The 27129-nt window shown below is 30.1% G+C and overlaps 13 protein-coding genes across 13 annotated transcripts; 7 read left to right on the top strand and 6 right to left on the bottom strand.

Annotated features, from left to right (window-relative positions):
• Nucleotides 1-3: 3 nt before the first annotated feature.
• Nucleotides 4-1989, bottom strand: FG386_003065 (putative PH-domain protein; the record flags this gene model as incomplete). Its single annotated transcript, XM_067342293.1, has 1 exon — nucleotides 4-1989. One exon carries the CDS (start codon nucleotides 1987-1989, stop codon nucleotides 4-6), a length of 1986 nt encoding a protein of 661 aa, XP_067197842.1.
• Nucleotides 1990-2815: 826 nt separating this feature from the next.
• On the top strand, nucleotides 2816-3649 carry FG386_003064 (uncharacterized protein; the record flags this gene model as incomplete). The annotated part of the gene is made up of 1 exon (XM_067342292.1): nucleotides 2816-3649. The coding sequence occupies one exon, from the start codon at nucleotides 2816-2818 to the stop codon at nucleotides 3647-3649; it is 834 nt and encodes a 277-aa protein (XP_067197841.1).
• Nucleotides 3650-3942: 293 nt separating this feature from the next.
• FG386_003063 (synaptobrevin-like proteinhypothetical protein) lies at nucleotides 3943-4907 on the top strand (the record flags this gene model as incomplete). Its single annotated transcript, XM_067342291.1, has 3 exons — nucleotides 3943-3973; nucleotides 4109-4419; nucleotides 4497-4907. 3 exons carry the CDS (start codon nucleotides 3943-3945, stop codon nucleotides 4905-4907), a joined length of 753 nt encoding a protein of 250 aa, XP_067197840.1.
• A 182-nt stretch (nucleotides 4908-5089) lies between these two features.
• FG386_003062 (uncharacterized protein) lies at nucleotides 5090-7045 on the bottom strand (the record flags this gene model as incomplete). Its single annotated transcript, XM_067342290.1, has 1 exon — nucleotides 5090-7045. One exon carries the CDS (start codon nucleotides 7043-7045, stop codon nucleotides 5090-5092), a length of 1956 nt encoding a protein of 651 aa, XP_067197839.1.
• Nucleotides 7046-7685: 640 nt separating this feature from the next.
• Nucleotides 7686-8591, bottom strand: FG386_003118 (uncharacterized protein; the record flags this gene model as incomplete). Its single annotated transcript, XM_067342346.1, has 1 exon — nucleotides 7686-8591. The coding sequence occupies one exon, from the start codon at nucleotides 8589-8591 to the stop codon at nucleotides 7686-7688; it is 906 nt and encodes a 301-aa protein (XP_067197895.1).
• A 905-nt stretch (nucleotides 8592-9496) lies between these two features.
• FG386_003117 (Na+/H+ antiporter) lies at nucleotides 9497-12394 on the bottom strand (the record flags this gene model as incomplete). The annotated part of the gene is made up of 1 exon (XM_067342345.1): nucleotides 9497-12394. The coding sequence occupies one exon, from the start codon at nucleotides 12392-12394 to the stop codon at nucleotides 9497-9499; it is 2898 nt and encodes a 965-aa protein (XP_067197894.1).
• An 835-nt stretch (nucleotides 12395-13229) lies between these two features.
• On the top strand, nucleotides 13230-15932 carry FG386_003116 (Na+/H+ and K+/H+ antiporter; the record flags this gene model as incomplete). The annotated part of the gene is made up of 1 exon (XM_067342344.1): nucleotides 13230-15932. One exon carries the CDS (start codon nucleotides 13230-13232, stop codon nucleotides 15930-15932), a length of 2703 nt encoding a protein of 900 aa, XP_067197893.1.
• A 512-nt stretch (nucleotides 15933-16444) lies between these two features.
• On the bottom strand, nucleotides 16445-17896 carry FG386_003115 (disulfide-isomeraseplus ER retention motif ER protein; the record flags this gene model as incomplete). Its single annotated transcript, XM_067342343.1, has 1 exon — nucleotides 16445-17896. One exon carries the CDS (start codon nucleotides 17894-17896, stop codon nucleotides 16445-16447), a length of 1452 nt encoding a protein of 483 aa, XP_067197892.1.
• Nucleotides 17897-18600: 704 nt separating this feature from the next.
• On the top strand, nucleotides 18601-19452 carry FG386_003105 (uncharacterized protein; the record flags this gene model as incomplete). The annotated part of the gene is made up of 1 exon (XM_067342333.1): nucleotides 18601-19452. One exon carries the CDS (start codon nucleotides 18601-18603, stop codon nucleotides 19450-19452), a length of 852 nt encoding a protein of 283 aa, XP_067197882.1.
• Nucleotides 19453-19579: 127 nt separating this feature from the next.
• On the bottom strand, nucleotides 19580-20470 carry FG386_003094 (conserved hypothetical Leucine Rich Repeat protein; the record flags this gene model as incomplete). The annotated part of the gene is made up of 1 exon (XM_067342322.1): nucleotides 19580-20470. The coding sequence occupies one exon, from the start codon at nucleotides 20468-20470 to the stop codon at nucleotides 19580-19582; it is 891 nt and encodes a 296-aa protein (XP_067197871.1).
• A 413-nt stretch (nucleotides 20471-20883) lies between these two features.
• FG386_003083 (uncharacterized protein) lies at nucleotides 20884-23199 on the top strand (the record flags this gene model as incomplete). The annotated part of the gene is made up of 1 exon (XM_067342311.1): nucleotides 20884-23199. The coding sequence occupies one exon, from the start codon at nucleotides 20884-20886 to the stop codon at nucleotides 23197-23199; it is 2316 nt and encodes a 771-aa protein (XP_067197860.1).
• A 659-nt stretch (nucleotides 23200-23858) lies between these two features.
• On the top strand, nucleotides 23859-25193 carry FG386_003072 (histone deacetylase; the record flags this gene model as incomplete). Its single annotated transcript, XM_067342300.1, has 1 exon — nucleotides 23859-25193. One exon carries the CDS (start codon nucleotides 23859-23861, stop codon nucleotides 25191-25193), a length of 1335 nt encoding a protein of 444 aa, XP_067197849.1.
• Nucleotides 25194-25529: 336 nt separating this feature from the next.
• FG386_003061 (uncharacterized protein) lies at nucleotides 25530-26822 on the top strand (the record flags this gene model as incomplete). Its single annotated transcript, XM_067342289.1, has 1 exon — nucleotides 25530-26822. The coding sequence occupies one exon, from the start codon at nucleotides 25530-25532 to the stop codon at nucleotides 26820-26822; it is 1293 nt and encodes a 430-aa protein (XP_067197838.1).
• Between the last annotated feature and the right edge of the window lie 307 nt (nucleotides 26823-27129).

The raw sequence follows: 27129 nt of genomic DNA, 5'->3' as shown, positions 1-27129 counted from the left end.
TTACTATATTAATGAACTATGAATAATACCAGATTTTTCGTAAATATTAGTAAGCATAGATTTAATATTATCAGTCAAACTAAAACATTCATTCTCATTAGAACATCTGATAGTAATTTTTTTAGTAAACATTTTTTGTTTAAATGAAAGACAAAAACATCTTTTGCTCATTTTACCACTTTCATTTATTTTAATGTCTCTTGATGATATACATATTGAGAAAATAGGTTTTTCATCGTATTTTAGTAATTCCTCCATCTCAATATCATCCCTTGATTCAAGAAGATAAAGAAATTTATCTTTTGTAAGTATAAGATAAGCAGATTGCCACTGTCCAAAAATAATCCTTTTTTTAAACAATTCAACATGTCCATGATAAATGACAAGGGATGACTTTGGCATTTTCGGATAGTTCAGTAGAGAGGATGTATTTTTAATTAAATTTGAATTATTTAACATAATATAATTTTTTGAATATTTTGAATCAAATTCAGTAATAGGAATTGGTGGTGGTCTAAGTCCAGGAATAGTTGTAATTATATCAAAGTTATTATTATTAATGTCTGTGTTTTCATGGTTTATATCATTGCCATTTACAAATCCACAGATATTGTTTCCTGTTTTCCTTAGAAATTCATAAAATTCATTTTGCTTTAGTAGAAAATAGTTAATTGTTACTTGTATAGATGAAGATCTCCAATTTTCAAGTTCAATTAGATTCTCAATTGTTAATATAAATATATTATGATATTTTTTTTGAGCATCTATAAATTTGGCAACATTTTGTCTATATAATTGATCGAAATACCAACTATCGCGATATTTGTTTTTAACAGAATAATTAACATCAATATCCAGTCTTTGAGAATTTTTGAATGCCTGGTCATAATTGTTCCATGATTTTTTTGCATTTACACTCGTATTTTCAAACTCCTTTCTTGCTATTTTCAGATCCTTTATGTAACCTTGGGCGTTTTTAAAATATCTCTTTGATATCCAAGATAAATGGCCATTGACTACATCTGTCTCAATGCTTTTAGTTAGTTTTTTGAGAAAGTATGATTCTTGTCTGAAATAATCATTCAACAAATTTGGCCAGTTTTTCTGTACTGATGAGGATTTAAATATGTAATTACATACATTTTCTTTATTACCATTTCCTATATTTCCAATGTTGCTTATGTTATTACTATTACTATTATTTATCACGGCGTTATTCCTGCGATTTGAAACATTAACATTTGAATTATTAATTAACGTGCTTTGAAAACTTCTGTTACTATTGTGTTCTACATCAGTGGATAGTGTAATGTTTGAAATGTTATAAGACCCGTCTATGATAGTAACAGCATCAATAGTATTGTTGTTAATGTTATTTGTGTAATTTCCATTGTTATTCATCTCAAAAGAGTTATTTAATCCAAATCTAGATATATGTGTTGGTCTCATAGGAATGGAGAATATATTTTTTATACTTGTATTTACATTTATATCTAAACTTTTGGTATATTGATTCCATAATTTGGTTCTTTTTTGAAGTATGAATGATAGCTCTTTAGACAAATTCATAACTTCTGTGACTGAATATACTAACTCTTCAAATATAGGGTCCAAAATACAAACATAATTCATATAATTTTCTACTCTATTTAATTCCCAACTTTTAATTTTAAGAAAATCACTGTTTTTCTTCTCGTCTTTCATTACATTATTCCTGCAAACTTCAAACTTTGGCTTATTGTCGATGTTTAAATTATTTTCTGGATATTTTATACTGTTACTATTGTCAACCCCATCTGAATACATTAAATTTTCGTTTTCATCCTTATTTTCCTTTAATTTTCCAGACAATGACAGTAATTTGTTGTCATCTGAATAATTTGAGTAACTGGTTTCTATAACTTCCAAATCTTCTTCGGCTACCGTTAAGTTATCTTTGGTCTTCAACACGTACACATCACTATTCTCTACGTTATAGCCTTTGTTCATATTTTCTATCATCATTAACTGACTGTCATAAGTTCTTAATTAAATACCTTATAAATGAACCAAAATTTACCTTATGTGTAAATGAATGTATAATTAGATTCAATATTAGCTTGTTTAAACAGATATCAGTATTTTTTTTCTCTTCTCGTTATTGCTCTATTTATTGTTAATTTCCTATTTTATTTCATATTTCTGTATAATCTACAATTGTGCGAGTATCGATACCAGATATTTTTAGTATTTTAAATTATTATCAATAATTTTAATGCATTATTACTGTGGGGAGTACCATGGTAAATGCATATGTCAACATTTTAAAACAAAATATATATGTTGGTGCTTTAATAAAATTTTAATTAAACCCAAAATAATGACTCCATCTAATTCAACTATCTTGATTTTAAGGCACAAAAGGATTTTTAACCTTGTTTTATGTCATATTGTTTTCAATCCTTGGATTTTTATTATAAAATGTAATTGGCGCCACGTATTTTTAGTAAATAAATTATAACTAGGTAAAAAATAAAGCTAAAATATTAACTAAACATCTTTTAAACCTATTAAATGTAATTTTAGGTTGTATCTGTTAAAATCTGTTCATGATGAACACGGTTGATTCGTTTAGTATTTATTTGAAAATAATCGAAAGTAAGTTATGCGATTCAAAAATAGGCATCATTTAGTTAACTAATATTAAATTGCAATTATGTATATTTATATACATCTTTTTGTTATTCTATATTTCATCTAAAAATAAAAATAATTAATTTTATAAATTTTACACAAAGGAACTTTGGAGAAGTCAAAGGGACTTCAGTCACCAGAAATGCTTGAACAGTTAAAACAAAGATGGATATCTAAACTAAATGACTTGTGTTTAGGTATTACAAATGGTACAAGCAATGGGATTAGCCACTCTAATTCCGTTATTATTAAGGGTGAGAATGAAAGTTGGATTCCAGTAAAAAATGAGATTTTTTCTCCTGTACTAGAGGGAGTTAGACCTGTAAAATTAGAAGGTAATAACAGAAATAATAAACAAAAGAACCTAAACACTAGTCCGGTTATTCAAAGTAATTTGGTTCCAATCATATCTTCAAAAGAGATGAGAAATGTAAATGAATTAGAAACTGAGTACGAATATTGCCAAAAGGAGTTAAAAAAAAGGAGGTCTGATGCTGAACAAATAATTACATTAAGTGATAGCAGTGATGAATTCGATGATATTCAATTATTAGATAATATATATAATTCCAATGATGATAATAACAATGCTAAAAAAACTGATAGTGATGACGGGGATTCGGAAGGCAATGAAGATGATTTTGGAGACGTGTCTTGGGATATAGTTGCACCAAATAACGAGGAAAACACAGCAAATATAGACGTTAGTAGCGTTGTGAGTTCAGAAGATGATGAACAAAATAAGAATGATGTGGTTTCAGATCAAGGTTCAGATTTGGGGGATGTTTCTGAATTAGAAGACGAAGAACCTGAATGCAATGATGTTATAATTGGACATTTTGAGAGAATAGTAAGACCTTATTCAAGAAAACAAAATCAAAAAGGCAAATGGCGAGTTAAATTAAGGAACGGAATAGCTCAAATAGCTAATCAGGAAATACCGTTTGATACTTTAGTTGGAGAATTTGAATTTTGATGTCAAAAAAACTTCATATATCTCTTTTTAATGCTTCTTAATTTTGTATAAACATATTCATTGTTTTTTCTAGAATTAAGTTATTTTTTTTATTTTTATCTTTATTCAATTTAATAATTTGTTTGTTTATATTAAATCATTTTGTATCTAAGAATTTACATCAAATCACTCGAACAAAATTGAAATTATAGAACGTAATTCTATAAAAATAAAATATTTGAATTACAGTTATTATTTTTATTTATATTTTTGCTATTTAAATACTCATAATAAAACATTTATTATATTATAACATGCCTTTAATTTATAGTTTGATTTCAAAAAGTAAGTAGTTTGAAAAGGGTTGAAAAACTATAACTAATTTGATTATTTTATATTATTTTAATAAAATAACTCTTTTTACTATCATTCTAATTGTGTCTCAAATATCATAATATAACTTATTAAAAAAATCAAAAGATGAAATAGTGTTAGCAGAATATACCGAAAATATTGGAAACTTTCCCTCAATATCAAGGTTTTTGCTTAAAAAAATAGATAAAAAACTTAATAAACAATCATATACATATGACGATTACTGTTTTCATTTCTTGTTATGTAATAGTGAGATTGTTTATATGGTGATGTCAGACAGATCTTTTGGATTAAAAGTACCGTATGAATACCTTATTGATATCAAAAACAAGACCATACAATATGTAGAAAAACTGTCCTCTCCACTAACTCTTATTCTAAATGGTATTGTTTCACCAATGATTAAGGAAAAAATGGTAAGTGTGCTGTTTTTATTTGCTTTCAACCTTATTTAACTATTAAATAATTATTCCGCTTTTGATTTGACCTATAGAACTATTGGAATATTCCAGAACACAGGGAATATAACAAACTGGCAAATCAGTTGTCTACAATACAAAACGTTTTAATTGACAATATAGATATACTTTTAGAAAGAGGTGAAAAACTTGACCTTCTTGTCTCTCAGACTAAAAATCTGGCATTGGAATCCAACAGTTTTAGAAGGCAGTCTCAAAGATTCCACCAAAGCAACATGTGGCTTCCAAAAAAGAAAATACTTATAATATTCATATTACTTCTCGGAGTATACTTGATCTTGTCATTCAATTGTAACGGATTCCTGTTATACAGTTGTTTGTTCAAAGACGGTAAATCAAAATACAATAATATGAACAATATAAATGGCGAACTAATTCTTCAGGAAGAAACTTCAATTAAATTAACAAAAGATGATAATATTTAATGTAAATAAAAGTTGTTACTATAATTCATAATATAAACTACTTATAATAATACTAAATAAGATTAACTTGTAAGTATATGTACATGAATGTATATAAACTATGTTTCAATGTTAAATTCTTTAAAATGATCATTGATATGTTGAATATCCACATTAATTTGTATATAGACATTCCTGTATATTCACTTGTATATTTTTTTGATAGGAGATGTTGATTTTTTTTTACTATCACTGTTACTGCTAATATTGTGATTGTTATATCCAAATATTCTCTTAAATTTCTTGCTTGGAAGTAAGGTCTTGCATTCATGCATATTTAATAAAATACTAGCCTCTGATATGCGTCCAAAGGCATTTTTATCATTATCTATTAGAATTTCAAGCTTGCTTAATATGCTTTCTGGTTTATTTGCTAAACAATATGGAGGATCTACAATCGGAACATGTGTACCATATATTCGTGAAAAGGAGCAAAGCTTTAATAATTTTCTATATTTTTGATTATTGCTCTTTCTTTCATAATAAGATTTTGATTTCGGAAAGCAAATATTAAGTACAATTTCCCCTGTTAATTTATCTATTATAGATATGCCAATATCATATAAACAGTTTATTTTTATCAAAGAAGAATCATTTTTTGTAAATGAAAATCTCATTTTCCTAAATTCATTCTTGATCTTCTCAATTTGAACATTATCATTGTTCAAAATATTTGTGTTGTAACTTAAATTTATGTTGGGATTGATGCAAAAATTATTAAGACTATTCATATCATATATCTTACTGTCTAGTATTTCACCATATATATACAAAGGAACTCCACTTATATTGTCTTTTAACTGAAGCTCAATATTTAAATATGGTGGTGAAGAAAATAGTAATCTTGAGTTTTCTAGAAATGAATAACGTGGAATTGTTATTTTTCTTGGTAGTAATGAAAATTCTAAGTTAGATTTGTCTCCAGAATTTATATTATTGTTGTAACTATTATTACTGTATATTGTTATATTCAGGTCTTCATTTTCATCCTCATTGTTATTTGCTGTATCTTGCGTTGATTTAATATCATCGTTCTCTTCTTTTATATCGTTGTTTTTGGAATATATATTTTGTATTACGTTACTCAGTACTTGATTAGTCTGTACAGTTATATCTATTTTTATTCTGTTTTGTATATCATCTATTTTCATATCAAGCCCTGCAAAACCACTTATGTTAGATAAAAAATAATTAATACCTCCCAAATTACCTTGTTTGTGTTTCAAATATGGCAAACGCAAGAATGATAGGGAATCGTATAATGAAAGAGAAAGCGATTGTGATGAGGAGGAGTTGTTTGTACTCCCTGAGGATGAAACTGATAAATCTTGCACCGAATACCCATTTTCAAATAATTTGAATTCATTCTTTTTGTTATGAAATGGATTTTTATGATGATATAGTAATATGTAATCATCCTCATTAACTATACCCCAAACTGCTATATATTCTATCAACATTTTACCTATGTTCCAATATGGTATATCCTCCAATTTACATTCAGATGTTAATACAATGTTTTGCGAAGTTATAGACGCTATTTTCATATCCAACAAATAACCATTCCCTAATCCACCTAAATCAAGTTGTATCTTTTCAATATAATTTTTAATTGTTATATTGCTTTCTTTATTTAAATGGTAATTGCAATTTCTTGTAATTACATCACAAAACTTAGTGTTCCCTTGTATCACAAGCGACTGTTTGCTGCTAATATCATCATTTATAGACCTGTTTTGCAGTGAAAATAACGTATTCACCTCATTATTGTCAAACTTTAAGTTGTTTAATATACCAAGCAACATTTTGTTTACGTTTCTTTGATTTGCTAAAAATACTCTTAAATCAGAATTTATTAAATACTCATAGTAACTAAACCAGGAATAATTGTATCTATATACCACCCTTAACAAGTCATATCTTAATCCAAACGTGCTTACTGATGCCTTTTCCCAATATGTTTGAAATGAGTGGCCTAAAAAAAACTTCCACACATCATTTAACGATGCCAATTCGTAAACATCATCTATATTTAAATACTCAACTAATTTATAATACAAGCCCCCATACACTATTATATCAGAGAAATTTGTTGCCATTTTCTATTTAATTTATTTACCTTAAATCTACCTTCCACCTGTTACTTTATACCAACTTAAGGAAAAGAAGTAAACATAAACGCATGAAAATACAATACGAACATCTATTTTAAAAACTAAATATAAACATGCACCACCCGAAGTTTTTTTGTTTTTCACACCTTATTTTTTCCTTATATTTGGAAAAATTTGAATTTTCAGATGCACATGAGTCCGGGCTTGCCTTAAGTTTGGTGGCGCCAGCGCGTGTGGTTATTTTTATATAAATGATTTCCGTAAATATAACTTATATTTACACAATTTTTTAATAATAGTTTGTGTGCGAATAGGCTTAATGTAGCGTCACTACACCAAATCAGTCATCCTTTTGTCTTAACCTAACTTAAATATCACGAGTTACCTTTTGGGATTATAAGCGTAAATATTAGTTTGAAATGTGGTGCATAAAGCAATAGTTCAAATAAATAAATAGTATTATACTTTTAGACATGCTTATTTAACTTTGGACCAAGTGTGGGTCCAAAGTTAAGTAAGAACAATAAAAGTAGTTGTGTGAATTATAAATATACATAAATCCTAAGTAATGAATAGATAATAGTATATATTTGTACATTATACCTTCGTTGTTTGTTATAATTTTTTAAGTCTTAGGTAGTTCATTATCCAATGATTGTGGAAGTAAGGAAGGGTTAGATATGTGACTTAATTGTTTGTGTTGATTTTGCTGAACATGTATAGAATTATTCATAGACAAACTAGATTGTACAGTTTGTTTTTGATAATTTGTTAGAGTATTATTGGGAATGTGTGGATAATTGTAATTGTTATTTATTTCACATTCTGTTTTTAAATTGTCTTTAAGTGAAGAGTAGGACTGAGAAAATGAATCAACGTGGTATTTTGGTGCGTAATTCGATATTTGATGCGTATTGTTACCTGTGGTGTAATTATGGTCATTTATATGCCCAAATTGTTTAGGCTTACAATTATTTAATGCAACGTTGTTATTATTTATATACTGCTTATTATTAATATAGTTAATACAACCATTATTATTACTATTGTTATTATTATTAATTACATTAATAGGATATTTCCAGCTGAGCTCCAATGCTTGTTGGGAAAGCTCTTTCTTGTTCCTTTCCAGTTCCATTGCAAATGAAGAATAAAGTAAACGAATAATACCATACTTAGACGCATTAAATACAAGTGAAGAATTGTTTAAACTTATTTCCATTATAGAATCCTGTATTTTTTTTATTCTTTTTTTTCTTTCCTGAATTTTTTCCTCACCTTCATCTATCAAATTTAATCTTATTTCATCAGTATAAAATGTATGATATGGAAGAAGTCTAGCTATTGTTTCACTCAAACTTTCAAAATGACGCTCAAATTCAGTAGAATCTGATATTACTAACTTTCTATCTAAAAAGTCAGCGTCTCTTGTTCTTTTTCTAGCTGTTGCCAGTTCTTTTTCAAACTCTACCAACTCCTTAAATACTCTAAAATTAAGACTACCTTCATCATTTTGTTGTATATTTGACATTAAATTCCAGCGTCTTACTTAGTAATTTAAATTATACTAATATATACAATTTCTTTAAGAAGCGAAATATCGCTTGACGAGAATAAGTGGTTCTATTATTTGTATTCAAAAAGTGTAATTCTCTCCCTAATAAAGGTTATATATACTTATGCTGTTTCAGCTATCACTATTATTATGTTTGTTAATATTATCAAGTATTATCACGACCTTTATTTTTTACAAGTTCTAACTGCTAAATTCACTTTATAAAATTAAATCACATTTTTATTAATTTATATTTATTTAGGTACCTTCTTTGGCGCTCATCTTATTATTTTATTTTTTATGAATTAAAGATCACTATTTAAAAGTGAGAAGACCTTTCACCCGTAAAGGTGAATTAAAAGGTACCAAAACAGGAAAGTTTAAAGATAATACACATCTATTTTAAAGTTATTTTAAAGAAAGGATAGAGTAATTGCTAATTTCATTGTTATAAACACAATCAACGTTTGGTTAGTGTGGCATAAACATCGATGACAATGAATAAACCAAAATTGAGTAAAAGTACGTAATATTAGTTTCACCGCAGATTCACTAGTTAATCTAAATGGTACTGAAAGATATTGGAGTACAGAGTGAGAAATGTCTAAACTAACACTTTCAATTTACACAATACACAAATTAATTAAAATAACAAAATTAACGAGTCCACGTAAATATGTAATTCTTATGATATTAATTAGTATTATTGATATTAACTCACATAATTTTGTCAGAATAACTTTAATTTAAATAAAAAAATAAATATTTTACCAATATATTTTCTTGAAAATGACTATTTCAACTAAGTTTAAAATAATTAAAATATACAATATCAATCCAACACAATAATTTTAATTAATAAACATAAATGAATTTTAGAATTAAATTGATTGAGCTTCAACGCCTTGAGAAATGTATGCATCAAGAGCAAGTCTTTGCTGTTCAAGAATATCAGTTATTTTTTCTTCGTCTTCTTCTAAAAGTACACCTCTGGAAACCTCAACTGACACAATTTGCTCTTTAACGTTCAAAAGCATATTAGTTGCAATAATGACCAATCCTAAAATATAATAGTTAAAATAATTATCTCTTAGTCTCTGGAGTTCCTGTTTAGCTTGTATCATTCTTCTTTTGTAAGAATCAAGTAAAGAAGCTCCAAGTAGACATTCAACTTCAAAACCACCAGCTTTCATTAAATCTTTGTTAGCATTAATAAAAGCAAATAATACTTCCATGTCGTGCAATATTCTTTCAAAATCAGACTGCCACATATTAAAGAAAAATTTTCGTTTTCTATTTACTCTTAAATCACTTCTAATTGATTCCCACTCAACAGTGAATGGACTCATCTTCTCCTCAGGACTTGCATGATTCGCTTTGTTTATGGCTTTTTTTAAAGTCAACAAGGATGTGCCAGAAATAACGTGTTTTCTAAACATTAGGTCATAGCTTTGCCAACACGTATTGAAAACCATATTACAAACGAGTAATTCTTGTTCTGCAAATGTATGCAGTGATCCAGTTGCCATCAATAAAGGAGCAAATGTCGGACTTCTTCCCTTGTTATCTTGATTAAATTGACTGTTTTTATCAATTAAAACAGATTGTGCGACATCATCATAAGTATGTCTTTTAACTTGCAATAGCTCCTCCTCTTCCTCTGATTTAGTTACAGCAGGAACGGAAACTGACAAGGATCTTTCTTCCTTAACTGGTGCTGAATTGTCATTATCGACATTCATATTTATACCTATGCTAACACTGTCATTAACACTGCCGTTATTACATCCATCAATGTTTGTATTGCTGTTTGAACCAGAGTTAAGGTTGGTGTTAGAATTACTGTTGCCATTAATCACGCTAACATTATCTGACTTGTTCTGGTTATTTATCAAAGTGGCTGCTTTTTTGTGAATGAAACTAATAATTGAGGAAGTCTCATCTATTTCGTTATTACTATTGTTATTGTTTGCTTCATCATCTTCTAGTGAAGGTAGTAAACTTCCTCTTGCACTGGAGTCGACAGAGGGCTGGCTTTTTGCCATCTTAACGGAAGTAGCAATTATATTCCAACATCTCTCATCAATATCAATACCATCAACACCAACTAAAGCTGAACGAGATCTTTCCCTACCTACACTACCACCCATGTTGTTGATGTTATTGAAATCATCGTTACCGTCCTCAGCGTCATCAATCTGGATATTCTTGATCTTTTGAATATCTTCTACATTCGGTTCTATACCTTTAACATTAATTCTAGCAAAAATATGAGCTGGCGGTGTTAACAATATATGCAAGTCACCGTAAAAATCTAGATATCCTTCTTTAAGTCTCGGTACTAATAAGTTTGCAGCATCTAAAGCATTTGTATTGTTACCAAAAAGCCAGTGATATTTAAGCTCCTCAAAAGCTTTCATATACTCATCGTCTATACCTTCCATAACCTTAAGTAAAAATGCCCTTCTAAAGTTTTGTACACCATAAATCTTCAATCTTTTGTACAAACTCTCAACTGTAGTACCATTTACTAGTAAAGACAAAGATACAGCTCCTGCAATGTAAAATGCAACCTGTGACCTCGTACTTTCCGGTACCGCATTATCACCTTCAAAAACCATTGCTAATGCCATAGAAACACCACCTCTAAGTCCACCGTATATTAATATAACAGCTTCCTTAAATGAGACATCTGAACCTACTTTCTTTAATAGTGGAAATAGCGTTGCAACCATTATTCCCCTAACTAAGTTCATTGCAATATATACCAGTATAAGATTAAACCACATTCTGCCATCAGACCAAAAAGGACGAAATATTCTCATGCTAACTACACCGGACAATACAAATATCAAGTGGTTTGCTAAATGCGCAAGTATTTTAACAAAATGGAAATGTGATTCCTGTGACTTAGGCCTAAAACACGTGGGACCCCAGGCTGACATAAATAGACCAAAAACCACAGTTGCTAGTACACCAGAAGTATGTAATTCATCAGCGATGAAAAACACAAAGTAAACCGATGCAGTTACACCTATAACTTGAAGACCACCCAATGCCTGCGCAGCTCTCAACCAAATAGATATTAAAAATCCAAATATAATACCTACAGCTGGACCGCCAATTGCTAATCTTATGAATGTCCATACGTAGTGACTATATGAAGACATACCAGATATTATCACTTCTCTAAATACTTCAAAAAACACAACAGCTGCACCGTCATTTAAAAGTGATTCTCCATCAACCACAGAAGCCAATTTTTCTGGGGCATTTAATTGATGCAAAGAGGCTATAACTGCTACTGGATCTGTGGCAGATAATACTGAACTAATCAAAAAACAAACAACTATATTCATGCTTGAAATAAATTTAATTGCTATAGCCAAAAGTACCATTGTCAGTATCGCTCCTGGTCCAGCTAGCAATAATGATGATGGCAAGTTTCTGCTAAATACGTGAAAATTTAATGTTGCCGATGACTCATATAAAAATATGGGTAGTAATATATAAAATATTACATTTGGATCCGTCCTTTCAACTATTCTAACTCCTTCTGCTAACGGACCTAGAGAAATAGATTCGCATATATAACTCAAAAACATACCGTAGCAAAACAAAGCCACGGTTGTTGGTGGTTGGCGAACAAATACTACTGACAAGATCCATTCAAGTAATGCTGAACCCAACAAACAGGTACTAACAAAACCAACCAATATTGGTACCGCACCTACATCTCCAGAAGCGAAAAATTCCGTTATTGACGATAAATCTGCCATCCTTCAATAATTCATTTATACCTTAACCCTTTTATACTTTCCCTTTTACTTAAATAATCACAACCGGTTAATTATGCACTAAAGCCGCAATATGTATGTGGCGGGAGTAAACTCTGGAATGTCCCGCCTAATCATTAATAGATACTTTAGTAATTATTTATATAATTACAACTTGTTGCGCAGTGCGAATGTAAAGTAAATAATGGGATGTAGGCTTTTTTAGGTACCCTAATATTTGGTATATGCGAGAAGTAAACATGTTTGTGTTTTCTGAACAGTGTTGAAATTATATTTGTATTTAAGTGGATGCGTTTTGTTTCTAACCTAATTTAATTTATTCAGCAAAGAAGTTGACTTTTCACATCTTTGCTTGATAGATGTGATATTCCAGTTGAACTCATACTAATTTTTCTTCTGTTTTAATATTTAATCTTATTAACATTACAATTTAATTATTTTTTCTTCCCCATGTACCAGTTAATCAAAATAAGTTGACCATTAAATTTTCTGATACCTTCGGGTTTCCCGCCACAAATATATGTGAACGCAAGTATTTCTTGAAATGTCAGAAAAAGTAATAAATATAAATAGGCCTTATTTTAACGTAGTTTGAAGTTTGCACAAGTTTTATTTTTTAGACTTATTTTTGTTATTGGTGGGACCATTCCATGTTGTTTCCGAATTGCAATACAGAATACTTTTGCTAACAACGATATTGAAAGTGCTATAAAACAATAAAATACAACATTTTAAAGCAAAAATAGCAAGTATACTTATACATAACACTGAATTAAAGTCTCATATTTTTATAATTAACTTAATTCTATTTTTTAAAATGGATTTTCCTAAAATTATCCCGTCTGATATATCTGGTGAACAGGTTATGGCAGTAGTATGTATATTTGGACTATGTGCACCTTCATCTGCATTATTAGAATCTTTTTTTGGACATAGAAAGTTGTTTAATGGAAAAATAAGGCTTCCATTGAGTGTAGTGCTATTTGCGTACGGAATTTTTTTAGATTACATTCTAAGAGTCTTCAATTTTGGTGTATTAAGCATGGCAATAGAGCATGCCGAGTTAATGCATCCAAATATAATATTTACTGTACTTCTCCCAATATGCCTTTACGAATCATCTTCTCAACTAAACTATCACATATTTAAAAGAAATTTTATATCTTCGTTATTATTGGCGTTGCCTGGTGTTATATTATCAATGATACTAACAACATTTTTTATGTACTATTTTGTAGGTGGTGTATTTGACTGGACATGTTCACTATTATTAAGCTCAATTTTATCTGCTACAGATCCAGTAGCAGTCATAGCCTCTTTACATCAGTTGAACGCTCCTGATAAATTAGCATCTTTAGTTGATGGAGAGTCACTTTTAAATGATGGAGCTGCTGTTGTATTCTTTCAACTATGCAAAAACATTCTATTAAACAGAATACTTGAACCAAGTTTGATATTAACATCCGGGTGGATATTTATACGTTGTGCTTTAGGAGGTCCTTTTTTAGGAATTATGTTTGGCATAATGATTTATTATTTATTTAAGATAACTCAAGTTAACAATGACGTGCAAGTATTAGTCGCCACATCTGCAGTATACACTCTTTTTTTCTTTAGTGAGCTTATACATTCTTCTGGGGTATTAGCCGTTGTGTCATATGGATTATTTATGTCTTCTAGAAAAGCTGCTTTTTTTAAACCTAAAGCTCAAGAAGTGCATCATACAATTATTCACTTTCTAGGAAAAATAGGAAATAACATGATATTTCTTTTGGCAGGTATTGTAAGTGCAAGACTATTTAGACCATATATAACAAATACAAGTATGATCATTAACCTAGTACTATTATTTTGTGCTATTTGCATTATTCGTGGAATAATGGTATTTGCTTTATCCCCATTACTAACAAGAATAGGTTATGGACTAACGTTCAAAGAAGCTATTATTCTTATATGGGGTGGACTTAGAGGAGGAGTCTCATTAGCCTTGGCTATGAGCTTAGAGTCTGAGGATTACTTGGATTACGAACTTAAAAGGCAAATAACATTTTATGTAGCAGGTACTGTGTTATTAACGTTGCTGATTAATGGAACCAGTGTAGAATATATATATAAAAGGTTAAAGTTATACAAAACACCGAAGTTCCACAGATTGTTCTTCAACAAGGTAATGAAATCAATCAATGAGGAGTACAATTCAATATGCGAAGATCAAATTCAAAAGAATTGGTTTTTTAGTGCTCATCCAGGACTGCTTGAATTATGCAATACATTTATACCAAAAGTAACAGACGCAAAAAAGATTGAAACTGGTGAAATAATATTGTTAAATAAACTTTCCGAACAAGATTTCATTAAAAATGTTAAAACATATCCTATACAACTAATTATTCAAGAACCACCTACTCCGGATAATATCAATAATCTCAAAGTTAAATTTAATAATCAAAGAACTCTTTCTTGTTTAACTAAAGATAACGATTTTGAAGAACAAAGAATTATTATGGAACTAGAGTCTAATAATAATGACAATAATGCAAAATATAACAATATTGATAATCTTTTAACTCACAGCAATAATAACACTGCAAATTTTGACCACAATACTTTGCTACTCGTTAACTCTGTCTCTTTGTCTATAACAGACCCAACATTATTAGGTTTAAATGACAAAACTGCCAATAACACTGATAATGCATTTAAAAATGAATCGTCTTTTTCATCATTTAAGAGGGATAGTTTTATTTCAAATACAAGTAAAGGAAAGGTAGGAAGACAGGTTTATATTGCTCAAATGGTGCTTAGTACTGTGTGGCAATCGTATGACTTACTATTTAAAAACCATGTTATATCTGGAGCAGCATTAGTTGTGCTTAAAAAAGCCATATCAGGTTTATATTATTCCTGTGAAGAATTAAATATTCCAATACACTTTTTATTTTCATGTGAATGGGAGTCCATTAAAACACAACTGTGGGTTTATAAAGATTTTATTTTGACTGAATCTAAACATGCAGTTGGTAATATTAATTCAAATAATGACTTTTTGTTAAATGAAAAAAAATTTAAAAATCCATTTAATCTTTCGTTCATAACTTCATTTATTAATTATTACAACAATAAGTTAAAAGCAAAACATATTTTTCTTGATATTGAAGTTTTATTTTCATTTATAACTGCCAGAGTTGATCTTTTAGAACACGATTTTCAGGAGCTTCAATCATATTTGGGAGTTTCTAGCATTCAGCTGTTTCAAAATCAAATTGTAGAGGCTCAACAATTTCTTGATTTACTATTATCTTATTCGCAAGAACAGTATTGCATTGCTATCTCTCATATTTCCGTTAACATACTCTTTAACGCCCTCAAGGATTCAATGCAAGAGTTAGTTAAATCCAGACTATTACTTGAAGAAGACGAAGAAAAGTTACTTGCTCTTTGCGAGGACAGAATATTCTTGTTTAGTTCTTCTTTATCGCGGGAGGTTATTAATTATAATGAGTACATTCTAGAAAATTAATTAATGCTAATATTTAGTCTTAAAATTTTTTCAACGTCAGGTGGTTGAGTATTAATAAAATTATATGGTTATATAAATTTTTTAATACTAAATTAATTTTTATTAAACTTATCATTTATAGTTCATTTAGGTCATTTAGATAATTACTTTAGTCTCAATCTAGTAATTAATCTTTTGCATACCCAATGAATTTCACTTTTCTTTTAAAATCTACATACAACCTCGAGAAACCCACTAATTATTGTAGTTGATTACACTAAGAATAATCAGAAAACAAGTTAGAAAACAACGAATTTGAAAAGCTCCCTGAGTAAATGAATTAGAGATATATTATTCTTAAAATAGTACCCGGAGTTAAGTCATCTACCGCTCTGGATAAATGGAAACATTAAAGAGTGAACAAATTATTAGAAAAAAATATATGTAGATAAATGATTATCAGTAAATAGGACTTCTATTATTATTCATTTACACAAAAAAAAATAATCCTTCTGAAAGAGAAAGGTCCTAATTTAAAGTTCATCATGACCTCCCTCCTTTTCATCAGAAGTGAATGAAGAATGTTCTTCAATAAATTCTTTAAAAGCCTCGACAGTTCTCTTTCCATCATATGGGATTGGAGTTCTTGTACCAGCTTTTACAAATAATATCGTCGGGAATGCTCTCGGGCTAAATCCCTCATATGGAATATCGTTTTGTGGTCCATTTATTTTAGCAATAACAATCTTATCGTTATCTTTGTATTCCTCACCAAGTTTGTTGTAAATTGGTTCCAAGTTCTTACAGTGTCCACACCATTGGGCATAGATTTCTAAAAGAACGTCCTTATCATTTCTAAATACGAGCTCCTCAAATGTCTTACCAACAACAACAGTAACTGGACCAGTTTGTTCTGATGGAATTGGTTCAGATTTGATGCTCAATTCGTGTTTTCCCTCTGACACTGATTTCATAAACTCTGAAAGTAACTCAACCGATGTAAAGTCTGCTGGACCATACATGTATCTAATGGATGGAACATTCACACTTTGAATAACAAGACCTGGGAAACTCTCAATAAGGAGATGCTGAGTTGCATGAGATCCAAATTGTTCAGTATCCAAAAATACGAATGCGTACTTCTCTCTGTAATTTGCTGCTACTTTTCTGATATTTGCTGCATATTTGTTAAAATCATCATTTGTACCACAGAACCAAGCTGTGAAACCTTCGCGAGACATATAAAGTGAGTAATTCTCTACACTTATTGCTGAAAATAAAGGAACATTCATTGTGGAAATCTTTGCTTCTAATTCCTCTGTAGTCTTTGGCATTGGAATGACAACAGGATCCTCATCCCTGTGCAAAACCTCGAGTTTCTGTTCTCCCGACTGGAAGAATGCAATAAAACCATAATTGTGTTCACGGTGACCATTTGCAACTTTTTCAAAGATTGCAAACTCAGCTGAATCCTTAGAAGTAAATCTTCCAACAAATGCAGATGATAATGGAGCAAACAATGTCTTTATTTCCTCCTCAGAAGATGCTATTTGAACTGCTGGACCTGTTAATTTTGTGATGTATTTTATAAAAGCCTCCTTGTTTCTTGCACCAGAGTAATTCTGTACATTATCAACTCCATTAAAGAACTTAATTGTCGGATAACCACTCACTCCGTATTGTTGAGCAAGTTCCATATTCTCTGTTGCGTCTACACTGCCACAATTTACCTTTGGCGAGAACTTCGCCAGTTCTGCACATGTTTCTTTAAACTCAGGTTCTAATGCTGTACAGTGACCACACCATGGAGCAAAGAATGTAATCAATGTATATTCATTTTCTTTCACAAAATCTTCAAAGTTAGATGCAGTTAGTGATTTAATGTGATCTGAAATGAAATGAGCTTCGTCTGCAGCCAATACAGATTTAAATGTCCAGAATAGACAGACAAACAAAGCACATGAAAACTGTCTGATTCCAATCATTTTACTTAACAGAAAATACTAATTATATAATATTACTACCACCCTCTAAATCTTAATTATTTATGTCCTTTATTTTTCACATAAATATTTGCCTTGTTATGTGTACATGATGAACCCCTCTGATAAACGTATCTTTTTAAATTTATTACCTTATTTAAATATCCGATATTTTTTTATTAATTTACCTATATATCTTCTTAATATGTTACTATATGTAATTGTCTCTTGTGTCTCGTTGCCCTTATTTTTCCTTTAAATTTGTTTGTTAACAATTAATACCCCCATACTATTGACTTTCCTATATATATTTATTAGAGTTCATATACTATCCAATACCCCACGAATACTAGTTACCGCCAAATATGATGCATCAATTTGTGCGCCACATAACTAATTTATTTTTAATGTGATTTACATATAAAATTAAATTAAAAAAAAGTGACAGAAAACCAATTTATTTTTCTCAGACGAATTCAAACTTTTATTTATTCTCACCTTTTAATTTTATTGTTGTATCACATTCCCTCCCAAACGGAATAGGAAGCTTTTTCTCTTGCATAAGTCTTTTACTCCTATTTCTTATGTGGCGGTAGTAGTACAATGTTTAACAAGACCTGTTAAAAATAAGGCCACACTCAACTCGACTTTTTTCTGAAATAATAAAAATCTAAATTTACTATAAATATAAAACATTTTAACTACAAATGAATATTGGAACATTATCTATTGCTTTGTTTGTTTTCTTTCAAACTGTGGGTTTAACAAATTCTGAAGTTATCTATGCCGTAAATTGTGGTGGTCCTAGATATTACTCTGAAGCAGAAGGAATTTTATATTTAGAGGATAACGGTTACAATGGTGGGGTTAACACTGACTCTGGTAAAAATTTGTCTCCGTTTCCACTTGTTGAAGATGATATCGTTTACCATACGGAAAGATACACTATGGAAAAGTCACTGCAATATATGGTAAAATTAGAAAATTTAAACCCCGGTAAATTTACTATAGTATTAAAGTTTAGCGAAATCCACTTCAGAGAAGTTGGTAAAAAAACATTTAGTATATCTATCGGAAATGTTTTGTTCAAGCAAAAATTGGATATTTTCAAAGAAGTCGGATACGGAGTTCCTTTGGAGGAGTATGTAGAATGTGAATATGATGGCAATAAGATAACCCTAAATGGGATTGAGGTGACTCAAGGTTTTTCAAAAAAAGAAATGTTATTGATAGTTGCATTATTCAAGCAAGAGGACAATCCTAAAATAAATGCAATTGTAGTCTATCAAGGACCTGCTAGTCAAGTACCTAAAATAGAAAAACCTCAACCAACAATATCTATTGAAGACATACTTATGAAAATTAACAAAGAAGGGCAAAAACCGAATATTATGGATAACCCAGTGTATGTTATTAATGAACCGGCTGTTAAGAAAATAAATCTTTCAGTAACTGAATCTGTTATAAATATATCAACAACAATACCTGGACTAGCAATCTTAACAGTTCTTTCAATTGCAACTTTAAGGATTTCAATGATAATATTAAATAAGGAATAATTTTTATAGTACTGTTAACTTTCAAAATAGTACTAGTTACTTTATTATAACTAAATATGCCAAACATTATTTTGACACTCATAAAATTCATTAAAATACAACAAATTAAATTAATTTATCATGTTTTTTAATTTCTTTTTTGGTTATTTTTATGTTGTTTAAACTTCTTTTTTACTTTATTTGAACAAGATTTGTTTCTATTTTTGAAAATTCCTTTTCTTTTTTCAACAGAAAAACCATTCAGTGATTCAACACTTGGAATATTTTCCATAATTAACCCTAATATATTGTTTTCATTTTCCGCAGTAATGCACGGATTTTTTGATATGTTCAATATCCTCAGCTTATTTAGGGAGAGTAGAGGAATAATATCAGATATGTGATTGTCTCCAAGCTCTAAAATTTTTATGTTTCTCATATAGCAAATATTGTTAGATAATTTAAGTATTTTATTTTTGTTCAATCTCAGCTCTTGGACTAAATTGAAATTTTGACAAAATGGAAAATCTCTAAGGGAATTGTTAGACAAACTTATTTTTTTTAAATTTTCACAATGACTTTTCGGGCTCTCTATTTTTATTGCCCCATTGTGCGAAAGTACAACAGTCTCCAATTCCTTAAAGTGACTTAAATCTGGAATGTGCTTTATCTTGTTATTATTAGCTATTAAAACCTTCAGAGATTTCCTCAGTCCTGGACTCTTGTACAAACCCTCCAAGGAAGTAATATTATTGTTGCTAATATTCAATACTTTAATACATTCAAGATTAACTAAATCATTTATTGAACATAAATTATTATTGCTTAAATTAACATCCGTCAAACTCCAGCAGTACCTAAGAAATGAAACACTTTCTAGTTTATTTCCCGACAAATCAATTTTCCTAAGCTCTTTTGATTGGGTTAAGTCCTCTATTGAATCAATATCCAAATCCTTCAATATAAGCTCTTTTGTATGTTCCAAATCACCATTTGGAACAAAAGAAGAGAGATCCGCCAAAGAAAAATGAATCGTCATCCCTTATTGTCTTAATGCAACAATAAATCTATTTGCCCTTCTTTTTCCTGAAAGTATGTTAAATTTTGTGTATTTTCGCAGGTTTTGCTCGCACCCCAAACCTGATTTTTAGTAGCTTTCTACTTTATAAACTGTAATACAGAAAATAAGGAACTAAACACAAAATTAAACAACGTATTAATATTAAAACTATTGTTTTTATTTATAACCACACTATTTAGTTACTTGTTATTTTTCAATATATATTTTTTCGTAGAGATTTATTATTGTTATTTATTTTATTCGAGACAAGACGTTTGGAATCATAAAGGTATCAGTTAAAGCCTGACAATCGGTAAAGATAACAAGGAAAACTGGATATAAAAAACAGAATAAAATTAGTGTTTGAGTATATTGAACTAAAAGGATAATTTATGTTGAAAAAGTCAGCTAAAGGAAACTCTGAGAGCAATGAAGAAAGTGAAAGATGTTCTCAAACAAGTAAGGGCTCTGAGGAGTTTTTTAGGTCACCTTCAATAGTAGGCCAAGAAGTAAAGAAGGAAGAAGAGGATGAGGAGGAAGAGGAAGACCCAAGAAATATATGGGTGAGGTTGTTTTTTCCAGACTGGTCTCCCCTAGGTAGTTTATTGTTGGTGTCAGCAGCGGTTGTAGTATCAATCACATATTTAAAAAAAATAGGTTTTGACAGGCCATTTGCGTATCCGTTATTTATTTTATTTTTGGATATTTTTATTTACATTCTTATAATGTGTTTTAGGTACGTTATTTCCATTATTACGCTAACAAGATTTGGAGAGGGTAGATTCTTTGCAGCTGTTTCCGGTTCACTGGACCCTGAATTGGTATATTGCATTTGGTCTTCTATATGCTTAGTTTTCGCGATGGGTGATGTAGACAAACATATTGGAACAAACTTCGTAGATGAAAATTCTCAATTCTACACATCAAGATGGTTCAATAGTATTTTATTGTCATTGAAAATACCAAAAGTTCCATGGGATATAATTCAATGTGCTCATATTTCGTTGGTTATAATGACTGTAAGAAGGTTGTTATTGTCAGTCATTACGTTTTACTTTAGATTGGATTTTATAATGAGCATGAATCCTCAAATATCTCAATTTTTAAGACTATATTCGCTTTTGCGAAAAATTGATACAAAGTGGTATTTAATTAAACCACACATTAGAAAGAAAGGTCTTTTGATTTATCCAGCTGGAACCGAATTTCCGGAAAATACGCAAAAAATAAATAATGAAGGTAACAGAATTACAACTACAAATCTTCCAAACGTGCCTAGCATGTTATTAGATTCAAATATTGAGTATACTGCAAAAAGTTCTTCTGAAAATTGGCTTGCTTTGCAATTTATCAAGCAATATAACGTTGCAGTCTACATTGACGATGAGAAATATGAAATAAGGACTAAACAACAAGCTAGAGATTTTGCGAAACTAATATTTTTTGACATATTAGAGCATTTACACTCAATTATGTTGTATCATTATATTGGAAGAACGGACCACATAAAACCATACAAGGATGTTCCACCAAGATCAGATACTTATTCAATGATTGGTGATGATACATTTTGTCACGCTCTCATTGACTTTGAGGAGAAACATGACTTGAATAAATCTGACTCCTCCAACAGCAGTAGAACATCAAATGCAAAAACTTTGAGTAGTAATGTTAACTGTAAAATATCGCCTGATACCAGTAAAACAGTTAGTGATAGTGCAAGTACCGACAGAAACAATAACAACAATTGCAATCAAAATAACAATACAAACGAAAAAAGAGCGAGCAAGGCTAGCTCACTACCTACAACACTTCCAAATTCGGTTTTAGATATTTTGTACGACAAACCCCTCGGCGACCTCATTAAGCAAATAGACACTGCAAGAAGAGGGCAAATAACAGAAGAAGAATGGATAAGATTTTGCGTTGGTATATATGATAGTAGAAAAAAAATACTAAGAGCAGCATCTAGTCAAGAAGGGATTGTTCAGGTTTTTAGGAGAATGGTTTCTATTTTTTCGTGGTTTTTCACGGGAATTATGATTTTACTTATGGTAGGTATAAACGTAGACACACTTATTATTTCAGGGGCAGCTATCATATCTTCCTTATCTGTAGGACTTTCATATATATATTCCAATTTCTTTTCAGCAGTTATTTTTGTAATATTCTTAAATCCATACAATGTTGGAGACAGAATTAGAGTCAATAACGGTGGTGCCATGATAGTTAAGAAAATAGAAACATTTCATACTGAATTTAATACTGTTTTTGAAGCGCCTGTGTTGATACCACACTCATGGTTGTCCTCGCAAATGATTTACAATGAAAGTAGAAGCAAATGTTGCTCTTCAGAAATACAATTTTTAATTTCAGACACCACTTCACCTTTTTCTATTGAAGCACTTGCTACTGCTGTACGTGAATATCTTTCCGTAAGACCTTCAGAGTTTGTTGCATCAAATTTCTGGTGTGGAATAAATGCAATCCAACCCGGACATTCAGCCACCGTATATATGTGGATAACAAATACAGATCCATTTCACAATAGACGTAAATTATTGATTAGCAAAAGTAAACTTTTACTTTTTATTCTCCATACATTGAGGCAACTTGGAATTCAGTACACATTGCCAATAAGTAGAGTAAGAATTGAGAATGATATTTATCAATATCCTTCTATGATTCAACACTCAAGTGGGAATTAATGCTGTTTTGGACTTGTGATTTATAGAAACTAATATTTATCTTCAATATTCCTTATATTATCTAGATAAACATTTTAACAATACGAAAATATATAAATCTGCATAAATTAAAATTAACGAATACATTTATATACATAGTTCGCAATTTAGATAGTTACTTATACGAATTAGCTATTTCTAATTTATCAAAAACCTCTACTATCTTTTTTTTTTGTGATTGTGGACTCTAAACGACCTTCACTTGTAATGATCTCTTCTAAACTCTATAATATAACATCTTTCCTATATTTAATAACTACAAATTATAAACAATAAGGCGAGTTCAAATAAGCGTTTAATTTATCTTTGAACAGTAATCTAAATATTTCGTTTCCCAAAGGCGCTATACTGTGGTCATATGCCGGTACTAATAACAAAAAAAAGTCATCTCACTTAAAGGACTAAAAAAGTTTATTTGACAATACTTTGCGTAAAAACTAAGTTGGATTTAAACACTACTCCAATTTGGTTGATATATCACATTTAATTTTAATATTTATGCAAATACGTATACACTCAAACTTTCTTTTACATTATAAAAATATTACATAAACTTTAAAAAAATAGAGTTAGTTCAACAGAATTTATTCACTGTTTTCTCTTGACTATTCACAAATAAGATGACGAATAGAGTATCTTACTTTTACGATGGAGACATTGGGAGCTATTATTACGGTCCTGGCCATCCAATGAAGCCACAGAGAATAAGAATGGCTCATAATTTAATTTTATCATACGATTTATATAAACACATGGAGGTATACAGACCACATAAGTCAACTCCAAATGAATTAATTTACTTTCACGAGGAAGACTATATTAATTTCTTATCTAGCATAAATCCTGATAATTCAAAAGATTTTGCATTACAATTAAAAAGATTTAATTTGGGAGAGACAACAGATTGTCCAGTATTTGATGGTTTGTTTGAATTTCAACAAATTTGTGCGGGTGGAAGTATAGATGGAGCCTATAAATTAAACAATAGTCAATCCGATATATGTATTAACTGGAGTGGAGGTTTGCATCATGCAAAGAGATCAGAGGCGAGTGGTTTTTGTTATATAAATGACATTGTTTTGGGTATTCTTGAACTGCTTAAATATCATGCAAGAGTAATGTATATAGATATTGATGTTCATCATGGAGATGGTGTAGAAGAAGCATTTTATGTTACACATAGAGTGTTAACTGTATCATTTCATAAATTTGGCGATTTTTTTCCGGGTACCGGTGATATTACAGATACAGGAGCTGCGCAAGGAAAGTATTATAGTGTTAATGTTCCTTTAAATGATGGAATAGACGACAAATCGTTTCTTGACCTATTCAAACCGATTGTTAGCAAGTGTATTGAGGTTTATAGGCCAGGTGCCATTGTATTACAGTGTGGAGCAGATTCCGTAAGAGGAGATAGACTGGGTCGTTTTAACCTATCTATTAAAGGCCATGCCGAATGTGTTGAATTTTGTAAAAAGTTTAACATACCCTTGTTGATACTTGGAGGTGGAGGGTACACTATTAGAAATGTGGCCAGAACATGGGCATATGAAACTGCTACTATACTTGGAAAAACTGACATTGTTTCAGACAACATACCTCTAAATGACTACTACGACTATTTTGCCCCGGACTTTAAATTACACATTCCACCGGTAAATATACCAAACATGAATTCGCAAGAACATTTGGAAAAAATTAAAACGAAAGTTATTGAAAATTTAAAGTATCTAGAACATGCACCCGGAGTTGAGTTTGCATATGTTCCGTCTGACTTTTTTGACAGAGAACATCTTAATTTGCAAAAACAGGCTGACGAAGAAAAAGAAGAGGAACTTGTTTCGTGGCACGGCGGAGGAAAAGCCGGGATTAATTCTGAAACACATAATGCCATCAATGAAAAAACAAAATCGTATAGAAAACTTCAAAAGGAACATCCTAGTGAATACTATTGAATTTCAGTGGGGCGTGCTGGCGGCACGCCCATTACCATTATATTAACATTAGAGACAAATATATATGTATATATATTTGAATATATCAGTTTAATTTTACAGTGATATTTGGATAGACAGGTTTTCCTTCGCTAGTGGTATTTTTTGAAACTAATAGATAAATTATATCTTGTAATCTCTTTCTACTTTTTGCTATCTTAATAGTTAAAATATATATGTTAATTGTGCAAAACAAGCAGTTACCATCACCTTAGATTGTGTAACACTGCTTTTAAAGAAGTTAAGTTATATTTGAGGACTTTAGTTTTCAGAAGAGCTTTTTATTCAGCTGAAAAGATGTTGTTCAACAATAGACTGTTACAGGGGATATTTTTGATGAATCTAACTAAGTACATACTGTATTTATACGTTGACTTAAGACAAAAAAAGTGTTATAAGATAAAGGAATTGCCAAAACACATAGTAGACGCCTATAAGGATTGTGGAGAAGTATCGGATGACGAATTTAAAAAGTCCCAGTTATATAGTAACGATAAGATGGTATACGGCTTAGTTAAGAAGGCTTTTGGTTTTATATTTAATTGGACTATTGTTGCGTACTTTGTTTATCCGAAGATTTGGAATTATGTTTATGCAAATATAAGCAACAATGAATATATTTCGTCTTTGTTGTTTAGTGGAATAATGATGTTCTTGGACTATCCTATCAATGTTTTATTTGACTTGTACTATACATTTGTATTGGAAGAAAAATACGGATTTAATAATTCAACAATTAAAATATTTATATTGGACCAACTGAAATCAGTAATGTTAATAGGTATTATAGGTTCCGTTCTACTCTCAGTAATGATATATGTTGCTAATAATACAGGTAAATACTTTTATGTATATATCGCAGTTGTTCAATTCTTATTTACACTGGTAATTATTGTAATTCATCCCATAATCATAGTGCCTCTATTTAACAAATTAACCCCAGTTGAAAATGAAGAACTTGCAGGTAAAATAAATAATCTTTGTAATGAGGTAAATTTTCCACTTAAAAATCTTTATCAGATGGATGCTTCTTTGAGGTCAAATCATGGAAATGCGTTCTTTACTGGTATTTTTAATTCCAAGTCGATTGTTTTATATGATACTATAATAGATTTTCCACAAGATGAAATTATAGCAATAGTTGGTCATGAGCTCGGACATTGGAAGAACTGGGACAACTTTAAAACTTTGTTTTTCTCATTCTTCCAATCACTTGTCATTCTTTATGTATTCCACTTATCATACACATGGGATGATCTTTACACGTGCTTCGGATTCTCACTTGACTCTAAATATGGTGGGAGAAAATTTATTACCTCTCTATTGGCGTTCTCATTTATTCAAAGTCCGATTACTTCTATAATCGGCATTTGTAACACTGCAATGTCGCAGTATTGTGAATATAAAGCTGATGAATTCTCGTTTAAACTTGGATTTGGAGATTCCATAGCTAGATCTTTGTTTAGATTGTCAAAGAAATCCAGCAGCTGCATGATTTTTGATCCTATTTACAGCTTTATTCACCTTTCGCATCCCTCTGTATGTGATAGAATACTTAACATCAGAAAGCTAAAAAGTAAAGGCAAGTAATATCATGGATCGCACAGATAAAACTAAATCTATTTTATATAGGTAATAGAGAATTTCTAAGCATAATTTAATACTAAGTACCTTTATTTTTACAAGCTCTCAAGTATATATCATTAATTATTTAAAGTGCTTTTTAGTTATCAGTTGTTTTAATTGTCCGACTGTATTTCTTGCTGTATCAATACACTTAATAAATATTGCTCCTTATTATTTTCAATTTATTGAGTCTTTTTCAATTCACTTTTTTTCTCATTAAGAAGATCGGAAAGCGACTTTCGTGGTGTGGAACTCGGTGGTGGTGATGGTG

This window comes from Cryptosporidium ryanae, assembly GCF_009792415.1.
Source record: "Cryptosporidium ryanae isolate 45019 chromosome Unknown contig_63, whole genome shotgun sequence".
In the NCBI taxonomy this organism is placed as follows: Eukaryota; Apicomplexa; class Conoidasida; order Eucoccidiorida; family Cryptosporidiidae; genus Cryptosporidium; species Cryptosporidium ryanae.
The sequence above is the reverse complement of the archived record's forward strand: the minus strand, read 5'-3'. Positions and strand labels throughout refer to the sequence as shown.